The sequence below is a fragment of the Dermacentor variabilis genome, chromosome 7 (assembly GCF_050947875.1).
Source record: "Dermacentor variabilis isolate Ectoservices chromosome 7, ASM5094787v1, whole genome shotgun sequence".
In the NCBI taxonomy this organism is placed as follows: Eukaryota; Metazoa; Arthropoda; class Arachnida; order Ixodida; family Ixodidae; genus Dermacentor; species Dermacentor variabilis.
The window spans coordinates 140,122,489-140,147,712 of NC_134574.1; the positions used below are offsets into that span (position 1 = coordinate 140,122,489).

Consider the following 25,224-nt stretch of genomic DNA (forward strand, 5'->3'; position numbering starts at 1 on the left):
CAGTCTAGCCAACATGGCGTTCATTGTCTTCTATATGTTCTCGTGGACAGTTGACATCATGCCTTTGGCAAATACACGGGTGGCGTGTTCGTACGACTGATTTTAGTGGAGGTCAGTGGCTCGTACCTGACTGTCCGAAATCAGTACGTACAAACTCACAGAAATGAGGTCAGGGCCCCATCAAGCGGGCACTGTAGAACAACAACCTCAGACGGTGAGTGCTACTTATGGCGCCAGATGGCAGCACGACACTATATGTTCATCATCATCATCATCGTCATCATAGCAGTCTCGCGCTTCCACTGCTGCAACACTCATCCGGGCTCGTTTGGCGTCTTCGTCCAGGCCTTGTAAGGTACGTACAGCTTGATATTTTCGAGCCGTGGGCATGTTTGCTGTGCCATGTACGAGGTTAGAAGAGCCATTGCATCTGTCGAGAACGCATCAACATAGGCTGCCGCATTATTGTCCCTTTGAAGGGTCAGTCCAGTTATTGTTGGCCTGAATTCGTCTTCTGACATTGTAAATCCACTAGACTTCACCTCGTCCATGTATAGCCCCATGAAGAGGCTTACATGTTCATCATCATACCTGACTTGATCTTGCACAGCCGTACTCGGCCTCTTGTCCTATTCGTGTCCTTTAGTTATCTTCTTTTTTTCCTTAAGAACTGAAGATTTCCTCGAAACAATCGTAAGCATCTTGTGGAGACAGCCGAGCAGCGTCGGATTTTTGCCTTCTGCGACGAATCAACCTTTACTCGACACAGCAGGACCGACAACAGCTCGAGAAGTATGGGAAACGTGTATTACCCAGAGTCAACTGTCCAGTACAGTTCGTGGGACCCGTCAAACCTTTCACTGCATGCTTCAAAATCAATTTCAACCACTTTTGAAGGTAAATTATTGGCCGCAGCCCGACTGGCTTCACACGCTTCATTGTCTTATGCACTTCTTTTTCAGCATCGAGTTCGGAGTAAGTACTGTCTCGATCAACTGATCGAGTCTCAAGGGACATTATAGAAGGACCCAATAGAAGTCTCAATGTACTACACGTCCTGACACAAGGGGCGGATACATAGTTTTCGCTTTTAACGCCAACTGATGCTCGCTGCATTGTCGCGGTTATCGAATTGTCGCCCGACGCAATATGACGCTTACTCCATCCGAAAAATCCTGAATGTTGTCGTGGTTTCCATAGCGAGTGCGACTTCTCTAATCAGACTGCGCGCGAAGCAAATGTAATAGTATATTCTCGAATAGAAACGTGAGTGATTGTTGTAAAATGTACTGCAGTGCAAGTATAAATAGCGGATGCGCTTTGGCCTCGAGGTTAGATTTCGACCAACGACGACTGTGCTCAACGTCATCTCTGTCCTTTTCTAGTGGTTTTAGGACGTCAGAGCGCCTAACGAAGAGTCTAATCAACTCGGACTTTTCGGTGTGCGACTGATTCTTCAACTGCACTACGGAGTGACAATATTCAGTCGGGGAATATATCAGGGACCGAATCGCAACATTAGAGTCGCACGTGGGGCATTTGTCTAAGGCATCAGTTTTGATGCGAGGGCAGCTCCAATCCTGTTGTCTTGACCTCGTTTCCATCGCTTGTAACGGGTCTGCTCGCGGAGGACCCGTTCGTGCGGCACAAAACACGACGTCGCATGACATGTGCCATCAAGCATCCGGGGCCGTCGTGTGAGCGCTAGCTTTAAGCGAGTTGAAAGCATTGTTTCACTACTTCAGGCCATAGATACGCCCCTGCGTCAGGCCCACCCTCATTCGATTGAGCTGCACGTGATACATTGGGCGTAGTTACGGGAGTGCCGACCTTAACAAGATGGGGCCGTGTAACGTGTGACGTTTACCTTGTAGGGGCACCGGGTCCACAGCCAGACTGAGCGTCGTCGTGATCACCATTGTGCTTTTTCTTGGCGTAATCTCGCTGGTCGTTCTCCTGATAGCGGGGTCACTGCAGAGCGGTGAGCGACATTACGAGTATACTGTACATAACGCGATGTTAAATTGAGTTAGTTGGCAATGATACATTAATACTCGCAACACTTACGACAAGGAGATATAGTGAAGATATGGTGTCACGTGGCTATCCATTTCTGTACTTGTCTTTAGTGTTGCTGCTTTTGAAGGCATGTGAGTGCCATGCTATCAGCAGTTACGGAACCAAAGACCATGCTTTTCGTTGAAATTTAATGCTGCGATCACTGGAGGATAATGTCTGCGCGGGGTCAGCGCACACTGCCTGCCTGATATCGCAGTCCTCATGGTGGGGAAGGCGTCGACTTTCCTGAACTTGGTTCTTCTCTCTGACAACAACAATGCAGATTCATATGTTAACCATCTTTTAGGTTACTTCCTTATTGTAGGATCCTTTTATGACAATAATTAGCGTCGCTGATCCTCTGATTAATATGAACTCATCATTTTCAGATCATTTAAAAAAAAATGTGTGCTCACTAAACAAGGCAACGCATGCTGAATGTAATTTACTGAACATTGTTTAGATTTGTCGACAGGCACAGTCGAAACTGCGGCAGGTAATTGGTTGAAAATGACGTTATACCATGAATTGCTTAACGCAAAACACTTAAGCATTCCGAGAAAACTTCGAAAGGTGTGTGCGAAATACAGATGAGCAAAAAATGGAATACCAGAATTTTCTGAATAGAAGCAATACAAAGCAATGCATTGTCCCGTTCAACGACGATGGGAATTAGTGGCAACAAATGATTTAGGACCTGAGCCGACAAAGTAAAAGAGTAGGGTTTAAAACTGATATGCAGAAGGCAAAAGTAATATTCAAGCAAGAGAACGGGAATTCCCGATTCGTAGTCAGCCTTAATGGTCTGTGAAACAATAGGCTTATCTAGGACAATTAGACACTGGGAACCCTGATCACGAGAAGGAAATTTACAAAAGAATAAAACTAGGCTATAATTAAGCACCGCTAACTTAGCATGCGATAGCACACCCAGAGTGTGATTATTCTGACGTCACGACATCTGCGCGTGCGTACGTCGCGGGTGACTTTGCGCACTCTAATTTATCGAAGTGATGCTTCTAACACCGATCGCAGATCTCAACAAACTAGCGATATCGAGCACCATGTGAAGCGCTCGCGTAGGCTCGCCACACCTCGAATATTCTGATGGACACCTTCAAAGCGCGTGATGTCCGCGCGTCTAATGCTGTATAGAAATGCTTGACGAATGGCGGGAGCCATCTTCTGTGTTCCAGCACAGCAGCCCAATGCACTAATCGCTAAGCCAGGATGACGATGACGCGTACTTGCTCGGTCACCTGCAGATGGCGGCCACACTGACAGCGAACTTGCCAACGGGGTCGACGAAATCCCACCTCCTTCAGCGTCGGTTTTCATAAGCATCGGAGGCAGTGAAGCTGCACCAACCACTCCTCGGCCTGGGAACGAGACCGCATCTACCGCCCTCCCGCTAACCGGTAAATGGTGTTTTACTTGAATAAACGAATAAACTTGAAATTGCGTCCGCTTTCGTGACAGGGATCGCCGGTAGGTTTAGTCATAAAAAATGAGGAGGTTTACCTCTTCCGTTGATGTATTACCGTTTGCGGAGTACCGGTTTACACCGAAGCCTCGGACAGCTGTAGAACAGGGTGCCTTAATGGGCAACCTCGATGCTCATATGTAGTGAGCGTATCGTGGCACTCCACACTAAGGTTCCTTAGTGTTGATCACCCGTTGCCTGGAGGTTTTTTTTTTTTTTTTGCCGACGTAACTGGGGCAGAGATTTTGCAGCCTAGCCCGGTTCTCCAGCCAGAAGGACAAAGAGTGTAACACGAGAATGTAACACAGCGTGGACTTCGAGATCAGGCGTCGGGCGCGCTGCGAGCGCAACCTGATCTCGGAGGCCAGGAACGTGCACGATAGTTCTACGCGACCGCGTAACACTCCGTCACAGGTTTCATTATTTCAGGCTACAGTTCGGCGTGCCTGTAATACGTAACCATATTACCTGCGTAAGTATACCTATAGCGCGCTCTTAATGTTAAAATTCCGCCACTCACTACACCTCCAATATGAGAGATGTTTGTTTATTTCAGAAGGGTATTATTTTTTTCTCTTCATACAACTTTAGCTGCCAGTAAAAAAGAATCAACTGATAATTCACGCGTCAGCAGCATTTTTGTGACGTGGTATAGGGCTAAATTACTAAAGTAAAGCTTCCCTTTCGGACCCTCTCAGACTTATCCCACCGTACGTGGCTGCTCGGTGTTGCTGCTTCCTTCCGGAATAGCTCGCACATAAAGATAATTTAATTAATTGTGCGATTGTGGCATAGAACCTAAGCCCTCGCGAGCACAGCGCCTCAATAATGTAACCATTTGGCCACAATGGCGAGCATACTTCGATTGTGCCAACGGCGACTATAGCTCTTTTAAGATGATCCCCGCGTCTTTCATGACTGCGTAGAACGGGTGCGTGAAAGTACATTTTGTACGCGCCGGTTTCCTTTACGCCAAATGGCCAAGGAATAGAAATGAGCAAATTTGCAGCATGTTTTATTAAACGCTTTTCAGAGAGGTTCACTTTACGTAGATTCCAAGGCGTGCGCTGGTCCTGTATATTTCGTAAAGTTCACGTCTCCAACAAAAAAAAGGGGGGATTTAATAAAGCCAGCATTACGGGGGTCATATCGGCTCTTAATTCCCATTTGGACGGCACACGAAGCAATTTGCAATCGTGGAAGACGGGGGGCAACTATTCGGTGATAAAAACAGATTGCAGTTCATCGGGAAAAATACATTCGCCGAAGAAAAAAGCACCAGGCAAAAAAAAAAAAAAACTGAAAACAATGCGGTGAATCCTGGGAAAATAAAAGCTTAAAATGCTGAATCCTAAGTATGCCAAAACTGAAAAGTTACTCGTTCGTGCAGGAGTATAGACAGAACAGAAGCTTACGAAATGGGGCTTCAACTGTACGCTTTATTCTGCAGTACTTTGGCTCTGGCCCAGCTCCCACGCCATCTAATCAATTACATGTAAAATGCAGAAATTCTTTTACGAGACAACCCCATGACCGATGCTAATGAAACGTGTTGCCTTTCAGAGAGAAACTTAAACTCTCGGGACTGTTGGAAGCGTACTTTTGATTCAGGACTTAATTATTGCGATAGCAATTATTTGGACATTCCAGGTGCGTTTCTGCCGTCAGCGTCGCCGTGAGGTCCCGTATGAAGACCAGTAGCGATAATATCCTCGCCGCGCGCCGTATGCTGTATGTGCGAGGGAAAGCGTGCGAGGGTGAGTCTGCGAACGCGGCTCGATCTCGCGTGCGCGAGCAAAGGCGGGGCATGTCTCTTTATCAACTTTGTGTCCTTTTGTCTAGTATCGTTCTTAGCGCTGCTAGCTTCCGAAGATTATGTTCCATTTCGATAAATACTAATTACGCGGTTCAAGCCTTTCGTACATGCAGGGTCGACTATGAGAAAGAACACCAGCAAGGATTTATTTATTTATTTATTTATTTATTTATTTATTTATTTATTTATTTATTTATCTTAACGTGCGAAAGCAACACTGGCGTTGTGAAATGTCGCAGTGGCGGGCTCCGGATTAAGTTTGACCATTCAGGGCACCTTCACGGGTAGTTAGGTCTGAGCACACGGACGATTTCGCATTCTGACGCCGTGAAATTCGGCCGACGTGGCCGGGACTCAAATCTGCGACCTCGCGTGGTAAGCTGCTAAATAGAGGCCAGGCCACTGCTCCGCCGAGCCGGGTGGTCACGAGGCGCTCCATATTGTGCGTCTGGCTATAGAGCAGCGCGGCGTGTTAACGTTGTGCTCACAGGTCGCCTTTGTCTGTCCGAACAGCAGCGCCACCGCCGGCCTCAACGACTACGCCTTCCACGGTTTCGAGTGCACCCCCAACTACCACGCCGACGACCCCGTGGCCGGAAGGTAAGGCATGCTCGAGTTCTCACTCACAAAACCTCACTACGATCCTAAACAAACAGATTTTCGTGTTTCGAACAACGACATGGGGGTGTGTTTTCGGCACAGTACCACACACAAACTCGAAGGGGTTTTGTATACTGTGTGGCCAGTCGCGGTGGTCTGTCACATTCTCATGACAAGGTATAGGCTTGCACAGGACCGTACCATGCATTCTTTCACCGGCTGTTAGCGCTTTAAAGTACAGGTCGTTCAAACACGTGTGCGTTAAAACAATCTGAGCCCTCGTAGGACCACGCCAACGACCACATCCAACAATGTAGTCCCGCCAGGTTCCCTCAGGTTCCTGCAGCCTAGGAACGCGTCTTTCTGATAAGTCGTGTGTTGTAATACACATATGTTTATCATTTTAGGAGTAAAACGTGTGGGTAAAATCCTTCTAATACGTCTTGCGAATAGTCGCACCAACAACCCGCAGGAAGACGCGACGGCGGCCGACGAGCCATGCCATCGTTCGTACATTCCTTGGGGGAAGTCGAAGTGGCAAGCACAGCAGCGGCGGCGGCGACCGGCCCGGTCGAGAGGCAGCGTGCGTTTAGACGGGGAGTCAACTGAGGCGTCGTTCGTGACAAGCACAGTCGAGTGCTGCCTCACCCTGAGACGCAAATTTCGTGCAGGCCTGTTTGACTTGGGTAGGAAGGCGACGTGCTTGGCTGCGTTGTTGCTGCTGATCTTCCGACGGTGTCGACGGAGAGCGATGAAACAGGGACGAGAAGGAGCCGTGATTGACGATGTGGCCGTCACCTTCGTCGATGCCGAGCTTCTGTCGGAACACGCATGGCGCGGCGACAGTGCAGCCCAGATTTCCTTTCTCGACTTGTTGACGTGGAGTAGTAGACGAGACGGCAGTCGGGGTCCTCTGGAAGGCTTGTGACTGGAGAAAACGAAAATACTTGTTGCACACGCCCATGCAATGTGATGCTGACGCGGAATCGAGCAGGAAAGGTGCCATCGGGTCTAAAGACATCTTATTGTGGGGCGCTGTTGTGCTGGCGCGATTCTCCGTCGTGCAGTCGGAAGTCCCCAGTGAGCCTTGGCGCAATTTGGCGTGCGCTGAGAGGGACTCGGAAAGCGGAGCGGAAAGAGTCCAAGCGCTTGATTGGTTAACAGCAGGAGCGGAAGGACTGGTGCGGTCCGATGTACAGGAAACAGCATGGAGCTCCGCGGCCAAAGGCTGGCCTCTATTTGCGCTACTGACACCCAACCAGGTGGCCGTTGAATGAGGAGCCGTCCGGGTTGTTCGACTGGCAGTGGTGGACCCGGGACGTGCGAGTAGAGGTCCGGTGCAGGGCGGCATGCAGCACCAAAGAAATTCAGCACTGCCCCTCGCAGCTCGTCGTAGGGCTGCAGGCCGGGCGGGGGCAATCCAAGATGGTCTGCGAGGCCAATTGAAAGACCGTAAAAGAGTACCTCGCGCTTGAACTCCTCGATTCATGCTAAGTTTAGCTCCAGAACCACCTCGAACTGCGCAAGCATGAGCCGACGTAGTGGGACCAGGATGGCGGTAGAGGCGGGATGAATTGGGACTGCAGTTAGTCATCCATGGCAGCGTGTCACCTCGTAGAAGGCTGCGGCCCTTGCGGTCACCACAAACGTGGAGGTCGTCGTAAAGGCGTCCGCGATCACATTTAACACAGAACGCAGGTGGTAAGGTCGGTGGAGCGGCAACGGCCGCATCGATCCCAGGCGACGGCCGAACGTCCAAGCGCGATGGTCGTTCGCCTGGCTGTCTTCTGCTTCAGCGGCGCGGCTGTTGGGGATGTCCGCTATAAACCCCGTGCGGCAACTTTTCAGAAAGCTTCCGGTAGGTTCGAAGGGGTTCCAAGCAGGCATCTTTACGAGGTGTCGTCCGAAGGCTGAGGCGGTTTTTGTGTGTTTGCCAACTCCGACAAGTAAACTCGTTTGCATAGAAGCAGTGCAAGCCGTCGTACGCGACCAGTCATACCAACAACATGTCCAACAAGCTTACGACACAATTCTCCGGTATTCAACAGCCTAAGCAATAATTCTTGTTCGAAGCCTCTTCTCGCGCGGTATCAAGTGCCGAACACACGTGTGCGGAGATTTATCATATTTCTCGTGCGGCTGATCCTACGAATAATCGCGTCGTACGAACGACTGGCTGTCTGGTCTCATTTCAGTGAGAGAAATCATGTGCACCGTGGGCCCCGCGGCCGTGATGGAGAGCATGTACCCGCCCGAAGGCATCTGCCAGTACCTGTACTACACCGACGTGGTCGTCGTGAACGGAAAGATAGTGGCTTCGTTAGAGCAGAACAGCTGGAAGCTTTTCCAGAAGAAGGCCGCGGATTACAACAAGATGAAGCCGGGAATCTCCTTCGACCACCGGTAAGGCTTCCGAAATTACACGGAACGTATTTTTCCATTCAATGTTCTGTGAGGCGCTGACCGCCAAGCTTGGGAGCATCCGGCGCTGGTTGCGCCTTTAGCGGTTTATAATTGCTATGGAAGTGTCTTTCATGCGCCGCTATTTAGAGAGGACGCATTGTGCAGCGCCCACGTCGACTACAACAACGGCGCGACTATCAAGCAAGGCAAAATGGAATAGCCGACGAACCTATGCATAGACCCGACGTACAGAAAACATTACGGGTAGCACAATTAGGAGACGAATGTGGGCCAATGTTCGTTAGAAAGTGTTTTTTTTTTATTCTGCTGCTAGAGATAAGACATCCACAAGCAACGCTTGGTCGTAGCTGTTTGGTGAGAGGGACATTATAATGTCCCTCTCTCCAGCGGGCGGTGTAATATAGTATAATGTATTATAGTACACTACATTACTTCTCTCCTCCTTGCGGGTTTCCGCAGAACTATTACGTCAAACTCTTGCCCTTGCTTCGAGTTGTCGTTGAATTCGACTTCGCCCTGCCATCTGCTGCCGCCTGGTTAGCTCAGATGGCAGAGCGGCTGCCCCGGAAGGGCGGTTGTCCCGGCTTCGAGTCCTGGACAAGGACGAATTTTTCTTTAACTGCGAGGCATTTTCTTTCGAGGAACCCGTATGGGTTTCCATTGTAGTAATGGGCTACGTTTGAGCGGATGTCTAATTTTCCCTTTATTCGTATACTTGTATATTATCCCGCCTTCTGCAACTGCAATCGTTCAGTGTAAGAAAGCGAGTCCAGGAACCGTCTTAGGAACTCTTCCTTCTAATGCTTCATACTAATTAATGTAAACTTCGCAAAGAATTACCAACCGATGCACAACTACAGTTGTGACAGAAAACGAGCGTCTCGTAGAACACTGCAAATGAGAACGGACTACCAGACCTCAACAAAATGGCTAGGACACATTACGGCGCTTCATTATTGTATTACCAAATACCCCTGTTGAATTTTTTTCCAGATATAGTCGACAAAGCATTTCAATGTAAATATGTTAGCACCTTTAAAAAAGAAGAATGAGACATCGCTTACAGGTCTCTAAACACGCATCAAAAGAGCGTCCTATCCAACCGCTATCTCATTCGTTTCACGCTCGCCCGGCAGTGAGGCAAAAACAGTCACGTCACTCATGGGTGACTGCTAATGCCATGGCACTTGTGCTCTTCAGCGGTTAAGTTTCGGTTCTTTTTCTTGTGAAATTCACTGAAGTTCACTAGACTGTACAAGTTGGCAGCGTAAAACTCTGAAATGTCTGGAATCAGTTGTGAACAAGGCGGATGGCGGTCTTCAAGTCGTGTATTCGAATCAATCAATTGACTCGCCGTGGAAAAGTTGGTCTGATTTCCATTAATAATTGTTTGAATATTACTGTCCCATCTGAAATATTACCCGGCGTTAGCAAAACCGAGCATTAGGATAACTGGACACACTAAATATACAGAATTGGCACCGATTTTCGCAAGGACAAACGCCCATTTATGTATTTTCTTTCCTGAATCTGTTTCTTACTGCAACGACTTACTGAGAGTATCCTTGATGCTAATGATTTTGTGCACAAAATGATGTGTCAATTTCGTAGCTGCTAAATATATTGTCTCGTATATGTTATTTTGTTTTCTCCATTTCTTTTAAAATGCTACGTTGTCTTTTTGTTTTCATAGTCTTCTATACGGCTGAAGGCCCTCCTCCTCGGACCACAACAGTTCGTGTAGTATGCGCTCAGTAAAAAAGAAAAAGTAGATACAATGACATATTTTCATATTTATGCCTTCATGTTGACGTCACATTGCAAGGAGACCGCTTATGTCAAAATCTCCTACACTTAAAGGAAGTTGGAGCTCCTTCCATGACACCTTATATATCCGCAACGTTCACTACGGTTATTTCGTCACAAACCAGCACTGAAAGCAAATGTCAACCTTACGCTTCCATACATAACAATTGCATTATGACTTGGTGTAGAGATCATTAATGAGATGCAAGGGGGTACTTGAAGCCAGAAAGCAAATTTTGCCGAGACGAAATCCTATCAAAAACAACCCACCATTCTCAAACTGGCTAAAATAGTGGAGCATGGTGAGAGCTCGCATAGTGCCGGTATCCAGATTTGTCTATGTAGATACCGAGCTCCAAGAGTCATCGCACCCATGGTATTCGTTCTCTTGCAGGCACATCACACCAGATGTGATAACTGATGCCGGAAACGATCTAACCATACTGGCCGTGAAAAACATCCAGAGCTACGGTTTGCTGAATATCGTCAGGAAGCCCAGTGAACTTCAAGTAGTCGTGAACTCGATGAAGTCTGTTATAAATGTGAGTGACAACACTAGGTGCATAAGTAGTAAGTTGAAAAAAAGATTTCGACAATACCCATCTCACGGCGACTGTCGACGGTAGCATTGAAACAATGTAACGACACACCGTGTTCCTGAAGTCTCGTTTTGAAATTTCGGAGACTTCCGTTGTTTCTAAATATACTGTCTCCGGTATCGGCCCACTTTGGTATGGCGCTTGCTTACCAAGGTCGCCTATCAACATGGCGGAATGACGACGGCTTTCTTGACGACGACGCAAGAATCGACTAGCCAAATACAGCGAAGCTGTGTTTGGCTAGCCGATTTGACCGTCCATCTGTCGCCGATACGTTAAAAACTCCTGAGCGCCACCCCGTGCGCATGCGCGAAGAAAGGGAGGCGCGCGATTGGTTGCGCACCGTCGCAGCCGAGCGCGCGCGCAGCAGTTTCTCTCCGGCTCTGAAATGCGTAGGCCAAGTGTCATGCGTACTCCTGAGGAGCAGGCAGCGTTCGATCAGAGGCATCGCTTCGTGTCGTGAAGAGAGGCATCACTTCGTGACGACAGCGTCACGACTAGTCTCTTTATTTCGCTTCCTTGCAATTTCTGCGCCATATGATGCCTAGCTATAAGGTTAGCTGACAGTAGCAGCTACTGATTAGATCATATGGTCTGATAACGTCTCAAGCGGCTACACGGCGAAGCTTCAAAAAAGAAATGCAAAGTGACCATTTAGGTCCGATACCGGAACGCTTGGCCGGCGAAAGCTTTCGTTGTGTCGTTGTCAGGCGATGCACGGTAGCGTTTGGCCGGAGCGACTTCATTCCTTACATATGCTTTCCAATGTCAGGGACACTTTTTTCCCCAGCACTACCCCTTTCTGCCCTATCGTATCTGTAGCTGCGACGCTACACCATATTAACTTTTCCCTTGAAGGCGAGCAACTATCTGTGGCAATAGAGGAAAGTTACAGCGGCAGAGTTTCTGCACGTGTGTTACTGAACCAAGTACTTCGGCATAGTATGAAAGCACTTTCTCATTTGTTTTCTCGGAGCCAGTACTAACTAAATCAGTGTAGCCAGTTCCCTGTGATGGTTGAGAATTCGTCAATACACGAAAGACGAAATAAAAATAAAATAAAGCTCAAATATAACACTGAGTGGAGTATTTTACGCTTTTTCTTTATCGCGAGCACTCTATTCACTAAGGCACTTGTTTTCCGCTTCCAAGCTTAAGCGAACGCGAATTAATGAGGAAATCCATGAAACAATTTTCAGGAGCGCCGTCACACCATTCGCTTTGCTTCCGTAGCTTTTCCTTCATTGCCGCAGAAGCAAAATGTGCGCGAGTATAGTTTCGATTTCGTTCATTGTCATCGGTCCCGTGCCTTGTTCACCGTTTTGCCCATCGAATGGATTCGATCCATCTGATACGTCATGACCATTGTACCTCCGTTTCCTCGTAGTCTTATCGTTCATTATTTACCAAAACTAATTCCATGCTCAGCAATAATTGCCACACACAATCTTGAGCCCCCTACCACTTTTTCTTTTTATATTCTTTTTGAAGCGATGCTTTTTGGCAAATATTCCGGGACTTGGCTAACCTTGTCCAGTCGAATCTCTGCGCCAAGGACAATACACTTATAAAGAATCCGCTTATACACACATTTATGTTACCGCAACAGTTATGCCGGCAACCGGCTCTGTCGTCTACGCATTTACGCAATGGAGCAATAAGCTGCCCCCAAATAACCTCATTGCGACCAATATGCGCCCTCGCCTTTATTGCCCGCCTTGGTAGCATAGCGGTTGCGGCGTCGCGCTAATAACCACGAGGTTGTGGGAACAAATCTCGGCCATGGCGGCCGCATATCGATGGGGCTGAAATGCAAAAAAGGAAAACGCCTACGTACCTTGCATTGGGTTAACGTACAATTTCGACCCAGGTGGTCAAAGTTAACTCGGTGTCCCCCCACTGGCGCATGCCACATAATGAAATCGTGGTTATTGAGCGTAAAACCCCTGAAAATTATTTAATTAACGCAAAACTTCTGCGATTGGTCAAGAGCTAAAGTGAGCAGTTCCTTGTGCGAAACCTAGAAATAAAATAAAACTGCACGCAACGTGTGCGTTTTTGCGTATACAGCATTTCATTTCATGGTGGGAATCAACGTTGCAGCCGTCGCATGAAGTTTATTTCAACAAGTGCGTTGGGGCAGGCATGTATATATGCTTCTTTCTAAAGATGATGTGAGATCACATGGCTTCTCTCGATTCTACAGGCTCTCAAGGACTTCCAGGGCACTGATCCAGATAGAAGGACCGTCATCGCGATTGGAATATACGATTACAGCGAGCCGCATTTTATGAAAGAGTACGACCAAGTAGTCGAGCGAGTCGTCAAGTAAGTGCTGACATTCTGCTGATGGTTCCCGTAGCAACTGTAACAAACGAACTTCTCGGGGCTCACCAACGGGTGGCAGCGCGACCAAATGTGTGAATGATGCAGTATTGCAATCGGACCAAACACCACAATGTACATGTAGAGCCTGACGTCCAGGAATTGCTGCAGTTTTCTTTTTTTTTTCTGTTATCGAGACAGAACTGGCCTTATAGTTCAGCCTGGTCGTCTTGCTTATGAGAACTTAAAATCGCTCTCGCTTTGATGGAGCTGATTTCGCCGTACTATGTACTAAAGTTATCTTTCGCAACATCAGCCTTTATAACAAGATCTACTTGAAGTAAGTTCACTGTAGCGGTGAACTTGAATTATGGTATTGAATTGTTTGACCATCATAATCGTGCCATAAATTAAGTATCGGGCGCGTCTACGCAACCTAAAACGGACATTGAAGAATGCACTAAAGTAGTTTTCAATGGCATATTAATTTTTTAAAGCGCTTCGGCTGAGAAAAGGGGGAATTTTAGCGGAGAAAATTATTATCAAACACTTCCTCTCTTTCTGGATAGCACGCTCACACTAGGGCACCTATGACATCAATGTGACAGGTTGCATATCACTGTGGTCCTCGAAGCATGTACCAAATGTGTTGAACATTTTATGAGAGTGAGAATGCAGTGCAAAAAAAGATATTTAGGTTCCATGCATAACTAATACGTACGTTTCATGTCACCCCCCCCCCCCCCCCTGTAGCGGCTCCCCCTCTCCGTTTTTTTTTTTTATGAAAAGCAGGATTATTTCTCGAAGGCATCTTTTCTGTCCCACGTTTTCTGCTGACGAATCGGCACTCCAATTGAGCGATGGGGAGCGAATGTTCTCAGCTCGGGTGGTTTAGCGCGTATGGCGTATGCTGCTGCTGTATATGGCACGCTACGTTGAGGGTTCGATCGGAGACTTCGGCGAGATTTTAAAGGAAACACAGTGGCGCAGTCCGCAGTCTTTTCTTGTGCGGTAAACAACCGCAAGCGGCCGAAATTACAAGAGCTCGTCGCTGCGACATTTCTCACAATCAGTCATTCAACCCACAATTGTTGAAGCGGAGATAACTGCAACGGGGCTGTACGCGTAGCAGTTATGCATACTTCTTAAGATACACGTGCCCTTATATGCACTAACGAGAGCCGCGTCCCCTTGTGTTTGGAAACGTGCAGCTTCAATGTATGTTTCATATAGTCCCCCGTGATCGAGCGCGGTGCGCGCCGCCCGATCTCGGAGTCCGTGTTGTGGTTGAAGCAGCGTTGTATGCTTGAACTCTCGCTCCGCAGTACGTTCCCGGTCGACGCCGTCATCGCCATATCTTCGGTCGGTTCGATGGAGGACGACAACAACTGTTACGCCGCGCCGCCGAATGTCCTCTTCACCCACATGCCAAGGTTCCCAAGCCTGGTGGGTACGGGGCGACGCTGTGACCAGGCGAAAGTAAAGCCCCTTAAACAATTAGCGACACTCTCCTGTTCCGCCTTCACTCCTCCTCGTTTGTCCTCTCTGTCACGCTCCCTCCTCGACTGTGGCGCCGCCTACACCGCTCGAACGTAGCAACGGCGCCAACATTGGCTCCTCGCCACTCCGTAGACGCTTCTCGGGCAAAAATGGCGCTGAAGCACGGCGCGAAGGCCCACGTGATGCTATTAGGCCAATAGCGACGCGGCGTCGGCCTCGGCCAGAGCGCATGAGGAGGAGGAGGCATTCTTCAAAGCGTGCCGCTACTTTACGAAGTTTAAGGGGTTTTAGGCGAAAGATGTGCAGCTGTATTCTACGCTCTCGCTTCTCTCCTCACCCTGAATTATGGGGGAATGAGAAAAAAATTAAAAAGAAGCGCCTCTCGACCTTCCTTTTAACCGTAGCCATAAGAAATATTAAGGGAATGTTCATGGGGAAAACGGGGCCTCCCAATGTGTTCCCAATTTCTCATTGACGCTTTTAATCTAATTATAATATTTGAGAAGTTTATTCATTCATTGGAACTAGTTATCTAGTTGGGCCAAATGAAAAAAAAAAGATAATGTATCCCCAAGCGGTAGCTGCTGTTGTATTGGTACTTGACACGATTCGGAAATCCTAACGCCCGGAACAACCCAACGCTGGGCTGCCATACACGGTGTCCCACGTAACTTGAACGAAACGTTAAAAATATGCAAATTCCACGTATCGGCAGAGAACCAAGGTAATGTTGTTTGTCGCCCCTTGGAGATAATCAATAATATTCTTAATTCCACCTAATTAGATAGTTATTCTTAATTAATTATTTAGTCAACTTCTCAAATATAATCAGGTGAAAAGAGTCAATGCGAAAACTTTAGAAGCTATACATTTCGACATAATTGCCTGTATGGTTGGGAAATTAATTAGTACTTGAGACTGGCTCCAACCAAATAATGAATTTTATTAACCCGACGTTTCGGAGCCCATTCGGCTCCTTCTTCAGGGTGTTGTTCTTCCGGGGGTGGCGGTGTGCAGCTTCTAAAACCTGCAGAAACACTTAAACTCCATAGACCCGGATATACAGTTCACATATGAGCTCCAACAGAACGGATCGCTCCCATTCTTAGATGTACAAGTAACACGAACAGACGGCATTCTAAAATTTTCAGTCTACCGAAAACCAACCCACACAGGCCGCTACCTTCATTTCCAATCCGACCATCGGGCAAACCACAAGGTGTCTGTTGTAAATTCTTTATTCAAACGAGCCGAAACTCATTCCTCATCGGAATCGGATCAAAAGGAAGAAAAGAGAATGGTTCTCAACGAACTTAAGAGGAATGGCTACACAGATGGCTTCATTCGAAAAACAACCAGACAATAAAACAGAAGAAACGAACTGCGGGACCTTCAGCCGTTGACTTCTCTCCAACCCCAGAAGCGAGTGTCGGTCCCGTACTCAGCCGCTCAGCCGAATATTAAAAAAAGGCCTCAAAGTGGCGCACAAACCGATAAACACTTTCAATATTCTCCTCCCTAAACCAAAAGATCGTCCACCTAAAGAAAAAGCTCAAGGCGTCGTCTACAAAATCAGCTGTGCCGACTGTCCGGCGTCGTACATCGGGGAAGCCAAAAATCTAAAAGGACCAGACAACACGAGAACGACGTCAGAACATTCAACCGAATTCGCAGCGCCGTCGCTGAACACTCTGAAGACGCCGACCACAAAATTGCTTTCCAGGAAACTGAAATCATTCAAACAGAGACGAACTCGCGGAAGAGACTACTATGGAGTCATGGCACATTCAGAATACGGGGGGTAACATAAACCGCGTGAAGGACAACATACCCTCGGTGTATGTCCGTGGCTTTGGCGACATGACGAAAAGAAGAAAAGAACGCACAGCCAGGTAGACTCCCGCTTGTTTCACGCACACAAGAACGTCGGCGCGACCCTGTAACCTCCCCCACCCCCGCCTCCCATCAAGGGCACTCTCGCGGGCACTCTCCCCAGCACGGATCATCCCAGCCCCCTAGCACCACGGCAACTGTCAACACCGCCCCCCCCCTTTTGTGTCCCCCCAACTTCCCGTCTGTGAAGTGTCTCCCCACCTACCGTGCTCCCTTTTCCTTTCTTTACAAAAGACCCTTTAAAAGCTGCACACCGCCACCCCCTGAAGAACAACCCCCTGAAGAAGGAGCCAAGTGGGCTACGAAACGTCGGGCTAATAAAATTCATTATTCGGTTGGAGTCAGTCTCAAGTCCTAGAAAATTGTAGATCAACATCAAAAATTCCCTACACAGCTTTCTGTTACATGATACGTGCTACATAAAAGTGTTTTTCAGACCGTGAAAGGTGCCTGCAAATGCACGCAAAATTGCCGCGCGACTGGCCGCTCGATACACTTGGCGTGCATTCGCATGATTCTTTCAGGCTCTGAAAAAAACTTTTACGCAGCACGTATCGCGTAACAGAAAGCTGCATCGGGAGTTTTTCATGTTGCTCTACAATTTTTCTCACTGACACTTGTCGTCTAATTATAATATTTGAAAAGTTGATTCATTAATTAGAACTAATTAGCTAGGCATGCCGAATGAAAAAAAAATTGGAGGACGCTTAAGCTTCGCCTTCAAGAGTGGAACGCGACAGCGTTGCCGTCGACCCGCCAAGGGGTGTAAGACAATGCGCTCAGACAGTGATCACTTACGAGGCGCCCCGCATCGGACTCTGCGCCCACCTATCACGCGGTGAGCGTCGAGCAACGCAGCGTTCGGCGCGGCAACGAAACGCGCGCCTGAACAAACGGAACGAAGCAAAGAACTCGGTGTCTCGGAGGGGGAAACGATCTACGCCAGCCAAACGTCGTGATCGGCACGGGCAGAGAGATAGATAGATAGTAATCTAAAGAAAGGAACGGCGCTTGATTCTGCAACCCGTGTGGGAGCACGGCGAAGCGTCGTCAGGGGAGAGGGAGTCGGGGACGCGAGGCGCCTGGCACCTGTCCGCGCACAGCCCCAATGCGCGCGCGGCGCGCCACCTGTCGGGGCAGCGCCGTACATTGAGAGGAGGGGGTCTATTGTTTGCCGCAAGATGGCTCTGCATGTGTGGTAAGCGCAGAAGAAATGTAGCGGAAACGTACTTCGCTATTCGTGTAAATGCGACTTCTGTAAGTTACATGCTCATAATTACCGATATACACCGCACTATAACTTTCTACGGCTCGTTTCTAAGGCAACACCGCATTCACTAGACGCGCTTTTGTACCGCTTTCAAGCATCGAACTTGTGGCTGAGTGGTAGCGTCTCCGTCTCACACTCTGGAGACCCTGGTTCGATTCCCACCCAGCCCATCTTGGAAGTTGCTTTTTATTTATGAAGTGCCTGCCATGATTTATCGCTCACGGCCAACGCCGCGGACGCCGACGCCGACACCCGACACCGACGCCGACGACACCGGCTTTTCTGCGACACGAGCTCCTTAACGCTATCGCGTTAAAATAATAATCTGAGTATCTCCAAGCGACGGCAAACATTACCTTGGTTCCGTCAAGGTACGTGACATGGGCATATTTTTTAATGTTTGGCTCAAGTTACGTGGACCACCATATATATATATATATATATATATATATATATATATATATATATATATATATATAATGTCCCCGATCTTCGACACAACCTTTTGCTAACGTGCGCGCGGTTGTGCAGGAGAGCCACTGGCATTTCGTGCTGGCCAACTCTACGTACGCCAACACGAAAATTTTGGTCGGCCTGTCTCTGGAGATGGCGACGTTGATCTACGTGCTGAAGCAGGACGCCCACAACCTGGGAGACAGCCTTTACGCCAGGTGCTCGGGCGTGGCCTTGACGAGCCGCGACGCGGTGAGTTGACCGTCACCCCATCTCGTGGCACATAGTGCGTCTCTGCCGTGCGCTATATAAGCTATATAGAAGTGCTTTATCTGGAGATTTGTGCAATTACGCTGTGTTTGCATTTCTTCTGCCAATCGGAGCGGCCTTACGTATAGCGGCCCTGCGAGCTAATTAAGGCTGAGAAGATAGCCAATTTAACAGTACGACGAAATTTGACAAAAGAGAAAGAGACTACGGAATAGTATTGGTCTGGCCCATGGGTGACGAAGTCTGGGTGTGTACCAAAAACAGCATTCAAGCTGCAGACTACTTTGATGCTTCACAACGCAGCAGCGAGCCCTAGGCGAGCCCCCTTTGCACCGACTAGTTCGCTCAGTGTTCCGATAGGTGTGCAATGCAAAAAACTCTGCTCTACTTGGATTTAGGCCCGCATTAAGGCACACCAGACGGTCGAAATAAATCGGGAACCTCAGCACTACCGCGTTGCTCATAACCCACTGTGTCGTCTAAGAACGCTAAACCCCACACTTTTATTGCGCCTCGCGAATTTTCGCCATCGTCGTCAGCGGGTGCTTCGACGTACGCATAAGCTCTTCGCGATGTGCTTTAGCTGTATGCTTTAATACAGATATCTAAAAGTACCTCTCACAAGGCTTTATGATCTGCACCACTTTCTTTGTCGGAATTGTGGCCATTGCAGAACGCGAAGAACAATCGTAAAAAAAATTGACTCACAATGATGCATGCATGCGTTTTATTCTATATCATTAAATATAGTGAAACCATATTAGAGCTCGAAATACTAAAGAGATACAGTTTCTTAGGTACCCACGCCAGTGCTCTTTACGCATCTAATGTTTCGCACACCGCTAATTCTCACGGTTTCCCATCAGTCTCGCCTATGCAGCGTCGGTATTGTGCCCAGCTGCGCCGACAGCGGCGGCGCTCATGGCGCTAGCGTTCTCAGACGCCTGGTATCTGTTCAGACGTAGTTACGTTCTGCAAAACAGCCTCGTGTGTTTTTGTGAGCCGTATTCCACCCGCGTGTAAAACACTGTCAGAGGAGTTAAAGCGAAGCACTAAACTTGCTTTCGCTGTTTATGATTCGCCTTTGCATGGTGCGGAACTGCCGCCTTTTTCTTTTTATACAATCTGCTAAATACGCAGTACGCGTACACGTTAAGGATGCTTCTTGTTAGTGAAATAAAAACTTTGCCTAAATATTTGGGCTAAAAGGTGATCGGCTCTCAGTGCTTTGTGCTCGCAATGAAAATGTAGCAGTGTTGCCCGAAAGGCCAAGCATCGATTACAACAGCAAATTAGTTGACAGCTATAGGAAGTAAGGATAGTAGTATCATCGGCCACATAATCTTGTAAACGTTCTCTCAGTAACTAAATTAACAAGCATGGTTTCACGCGCGCACAGGCAAACATTAACGCATCTCACTCGATGACCGCGAAAACTCGCTGTCGAAACACTGGACTGGGGAAGTGTGGCAGCAGCAGCTAGCGAAGTGACCTTCGTGCTGCCTCTCGCTTCAACTCAATACTAATCGGCGACAACACAGCGCACACGAAGCTATCAGCACTCGGTGAACTTTGTCTCCATTACACATCACTTTCATGATAGGGCCCGCGCGGCCGCGCCGTGCGCAGCAGCTGCTGGAGTGGAACGCCCCCTTCTCTGCCTCCGACCCCCCTCCCTCCCACGTAGTGCCTTTCGCACGACGGAAGACGGCGACCTTCTTCCCAGCTGTCTTCCCTTGAGCGCGCGAGATTGAGCCACCATCGTCGGCTCACCCTAGTAGGCTTTCACTCGCAAATACTGAATACTGCGCGCGGCGACGGTGTTAGCGCCTTTGGATTTTACACGGAACATCATCGCGACGGCGACGCCGACGGCAGTAATGAGCCTAGAATTTATATATATTTGTGCGCAATAAAAGCATGAAACAAAGGTGCGTGCATTATTCTAAAACGGCCTTCCGCTAGCTCTGGTTCACTGCAGCTACTGACCCGTCAGGTTTTCTTCGTTCTTGTTCATTGTAGCGCCAAATCCAGGAGTAAAATGTCTAACCACTATATAACTCAAACCAAGGCTTTTCTCTAGTGAAACCTTTCTCAAGTATTTGTTATCAAAGGCAAAGTTCGCGAAAAAATATGATTGCCGGAAAACACTCTCTGGCGCTTGTATATATAGTTTTTTTTTGTTATCCAGCAATATTCAGCCCCATTCACTGAACATCACTGAGACTCACAGTCACGTAGTAGACATAAATACATTCGTTAGACAGTATGCCGACCATTAGACAGTATGCCTACCAATGAGTGGTTTCCACTTGGCGCGTAAAAATGTTCGAAACTGAAGGTGTCTGCCTTTTCTGGAAGCTGTACTCTAAAACCTCTAAACTAGGATGTTTCGTGCTCGAAGCGCGGCATAAACAAATCCAACGCAATTGACACTTCCACGATCGATTACATAAAAAAAAAAGATAATGTTGCGACATCGCACCAAAAAAAAAAAAGTTACTGAATCAAAAACATGCCAAAATGTGGAAGCTTACAAGCGATTGGCAATCAATAAAGAAAAAACTGCTAAGGAATGACAGTTTTTCCGATTTGAAAGCACGTTTTTATAATTTCTTTTACGCGCACCATGCGGCAGTGAAAGTTAAACAAGGCATATTGAACTCGGAACGAGGAATATGCGACATTTACATGTCTCCCAATGCTTTGGCCAAAGTTCAGTGCCGTTCGCGCTGTCATTAGAGAGGCTTAGCTTGTCCGGTATTCGGGTAAGCGCAAGCGTTGGGGCGTTGGGGCGGAGGTGTAAACGGGAGCGGTCTGCATGATGCAGCCTGTTTACACCACCGCCCCAACGCCTCGTCAGCTTGCGTTTACTCGAATACCGGACAAGATAAACCTCTCTGTTGACGTCGACAAACGCCGAAATGGTGACTTACTGCGCCTCACCTGTGCTGCCTCTGAAATCGGAGGCAGCAAAGGCCAGCTGAGGCAAGCGACGGACGCATCACCACGTGATCAAACATGGCGGCTCCCATTGGAGCACGGTGAAAGTTGTATATAGGTGTCTTCGATCTACCAGAGGGCTCTGCGGAGTTCGCTCACAGTGGCTGCTCAGAAAACGAAGGAAATAGCGCTATTCGAAGAGAGAACGGACGGATATGCACCAAGAGGAAACACATCCATGCACAGCGTTTCCTACAAGCATTGCTAGACGGAACACTTGCACTAGGGTCAATGCGAGCTGCAATTATGGTGGTTAGGTCAGTATGAGAATGATGACTAGTACATATATTTGTCTGAACTTCGTCGCTGTGTCCTTGGACTGCTTTTGCGACTTTGCAGATGCACAATTTTCAACAACCTATTGCCTTATGAAGGCCAGAATTCGCAATAATTTTGCATATGCTACAATAATTAACACCCTATTGCCTTATGTAGGCCACATTTCACAATAATATTGCATTGGATACGATAACTATTGTCTTGCTCCACTTAGAAAACTAGAAATGGTTTCAAATTGAGAAGCATCAAACCTAATAAGTAGCTCCCCAGAAGAATGAATGGAGCTAGAACAGAATCATGAAGGTTGTAGACAACTCTGTATACCACCCATCGTTCCCATGGTATACTTGGACGATCGCAGCGCCAGATTTTTGCCTATTAAGTTGTGTAGAAAGTTCTGTGGAGAGATTGTAGGCGTCAATGTCACCTCGCTAATCTGAGTTTTCCTCACCGATGGTCGCCGAGGAGCAGCTCGTGAGTGTAGTTGTGTAGAAAGTTCTGTGGAGAGATTGTAGGCGTCAATGTCACCTCGCTAATCTGAGTTTTCCTCACCGATGGTCGCCGAGGAGCAGCTCGTGAGTGTTCGAACTTGTAATCTTGATCCTACACATTCCCAATCACACAGAGCATGCGCACTTTGACGTTGCAATTTACAAATTCTAGCTCGTGGGACTGCGCGGCATATCCACTTGAAGCGACTTGTGTGGATAACACCATTTAGGAAATATGTGCTAAAAACCAGTGCCGTTCCATTACTTTTATAACGAAACGTCGTTCCATGCATTGAAGCACAAAAGTAAATGATACGCCAGTGCATTTATCCGCAAACTTCTGGAATTAATATCTCGAAACTCGTGTCATTCTTAGAATTCATGCCAAGTGAATCTGCCTTGCGAAGTCCCCGGCTAGAATTGCTGGAACTGCAATGTAAGGTAATTATTTTTCAAGATTAGTGAATTTTTGATAGCTAATTAGTTATGCATTCCAATTTTTTGTTCAAGTAACGCCTATTCGAGTAGACCAGCTCATTGACTAGAATTGTGCTACCTGCCACATGCATTTTTTTTTAAAACGTTCACTGAAACACCCGGTATACAGTCAGCAAACAACTTACACGTTGTCTATGGGGACAGACCCTATAAACGCCCTGTAGCTGCCAAAGATGTGTACATAAACTTATCCTTGTTTCAGATTTGTGGCCAACGGAGATCCTTAGACCCGAACACGCAGTATATTGACAAACCGTACATGATATACGGAACGTTCATCCGCAACAGCAGCGGGAATCAAGTCGCCTTTGCGGAGTACTTCACCAGTACACGGGAAAAGGTCAGTGCGGCGACGCGTTGCGTCTAGTTGTGACCCACGTTTCCTTTGCTTCAAATTTGATGGGGAAAGTCATAAACGAACACTCCAAAGAACCGTACCTAAGTTCAGTTATGTTGGTAGACCAAGCTTCTGTTATGTTTGACACTTTAGTCCCGTAGAATGAGCTTGGGGTTTGTGCGCCAGAGCGGATGGGCGGGAACGATAGAAGCGTAGCTACACTACAATTACAGAGACTGACGATCACCCGGGACACGTCATATCATTCTAATGGAAATGAAAAAAAAAATCAATATATATATAGTGATTCAATTTAGCATATTGTTCGCGGCTCAAACTGAGATAATAACTTTCACATTGTAATTCTAAAAAAACGTTATGTCGGAGCGCGTTACAGTGGAACTTCGGCAATAGCGTTGCCGGCCCACGACGAGGCCGCACATTGCTCTACGTAAGTCGGCTGCAAAGGCGCCCAAGGGCGCTAGCTCTAGGGCAACCAAGGTGAGAAGCTGGGCGAGGAGGAATGTGCAGGGGGTGGGGGACGTCGTGTGTAAGCTCTAACGTAATCAAGAGGTGGGAAAGGGCGATAAAAGGGGGAGGGAGCACACTGTCAATTGGTAGCCTATATATATATATATATATATATATATATATATATATATATATATATATATATATATATATATATATATATATATATATATATATATATACCATAAAAAGCGTGTCTGGAACCGCACTAAACAGTGAAGTTGACGCGCGTATGAAGCGAAATCGATCGTACTACCGTTAGTTGCCCATTTGCTTCCCCAAGAGGCAGGACGCTGTCGATTGAGCTCCTGAACGACACTTCGCCATGTGCTGAAAGCGGTTTAAATCATGAATCGTGGCGCGTTTTACTACGTCCTGATGTTTGTGACCCATTTCGCATGCGCATCCTCGATTTACCGAGCTGATGTGCTGGTAAACCTTAAACACAAAACACAATAAAGTGCACGTGGAATTAGGCCGGCGTCTTTTTTGAATTGAACACTGGACCCAACAGAGCACTGCGCGATCCGATGATGCGCGCCAAGACCCGCCAAGTGAACATATTCCCATCGGAGAATCGCCGTCCAACAATAGCGTTACACATTTGGCAGCGGGTTACTGCCACTCAAGATGTACTGCGCATGCGCCCAGTTAGGCGCTCTTTTGTGGCAAACACTTGGCTTAAACCGAGCGATGCGCTGTCTTCACGCAGATGTTCCAGGCACGCAGGAGTTCCGGCCGAATCCGTCGTCGAATGGCATTGATGCTCTTCAACGTTCACCTCGGCGACGTCAGGAAGAAATGCGGCGCCGATGTATTCAACATCCTGAAGTGGGTCTGCCATGATTTCAGGGGCCCAAGTAATTGCGGCTGAACCACCGTCCTTTCGCCACCGCCCTTCTCCTTTCAGCCAATCGCACGGCGTCGGGCAATAAACAAAACGGGGAATACGTTTCTACATTTCAACGTTCGACTGTCATTTTCCCTCTCGTGCACTTCAAAGAAGGCTATAACGAAGAGCTAGTCCACGTTCTTTTGTTTTCAAAATCCGGCGGAAAGCCTCAATACCTGACATTGCCTGGATAAGTTCTTGTGGCAGGCCACGGCGTACTGCGATAGAAGTTATGAGCTCGGTAAAACTAAGGTCGATTGCTCCGTCTGTCCGTCCGCCCCGTCTTTTACGTCACACTGTGGTCACCTGGCCACCGCCTGATCCTGGTCCTGCGGCCAACAAAAGCAAACGTTTCGCCACCACTGCAACGGAGTGTGCATCTTGTGTTCTAGCAGTGTACTAGCGGCATGTATACAATTAAGAAAAAGAATAATAAAACCGTTACTTGACTACTCTAGTAGTCCGAGTTGGTATTGTTTAAGGCGCCCTAATGCCACCCCTTCCACCGGAATCTTCCACCTGATAAAAAACATACCGCGTGTTGATAAAATTGCATAAACAGGCCTGGAGTGCGGCCTGATCCCGGTGACCAGAACCGGTAATGCACTCCCTCACCAGAGCAGGATTGGCCATACTGATGCAGTACCTGGCCACAACCTCCTATGTGAATACAACAATCAAATCCCGGTCCTCAGT

At 47.7% G+C, this 25,224-nt stretch overlaps 1 protein-coding gene across 1 annotated transcript; it reads left to right on the plus strand.

Annotated features, from left to right (window-relative positions):
• The first annotated feature begins 292 nt into the window (after positions 1–292).
• On the plus strand, positions 293–24,855 carry LOC142587171 (uncharacterized). The gene is made up of 10 exons (XM_075698057.1): positions 293–355; positions 3,324–3,476; positions 5,871–5,957; positions 8,153–8,360; positions 10,582–10,729; positions 12,993–13,114; positions 14,437–14,557; positions 18,306–18,479; positions 22,971–23,108; positions 24,349–24,855. The coding sequence occupies exons 4-10, from the start codon at positions 8,164–8,166 to the stop codon at positions 24,508–24,510; spliced, it is 1,062 nt and encodes a 353-aa protein (XP_075554172.1). The 5' UTR covers positions 293–355; positions 3,324–3,476; positions 5,871–5,957; positions 8,153–8,163; the 3' UTR covers positions 24,511–24,855.
• The last annotated feature ends 369 nt before the right edge of the window (positions 24,856–25,224 follow it).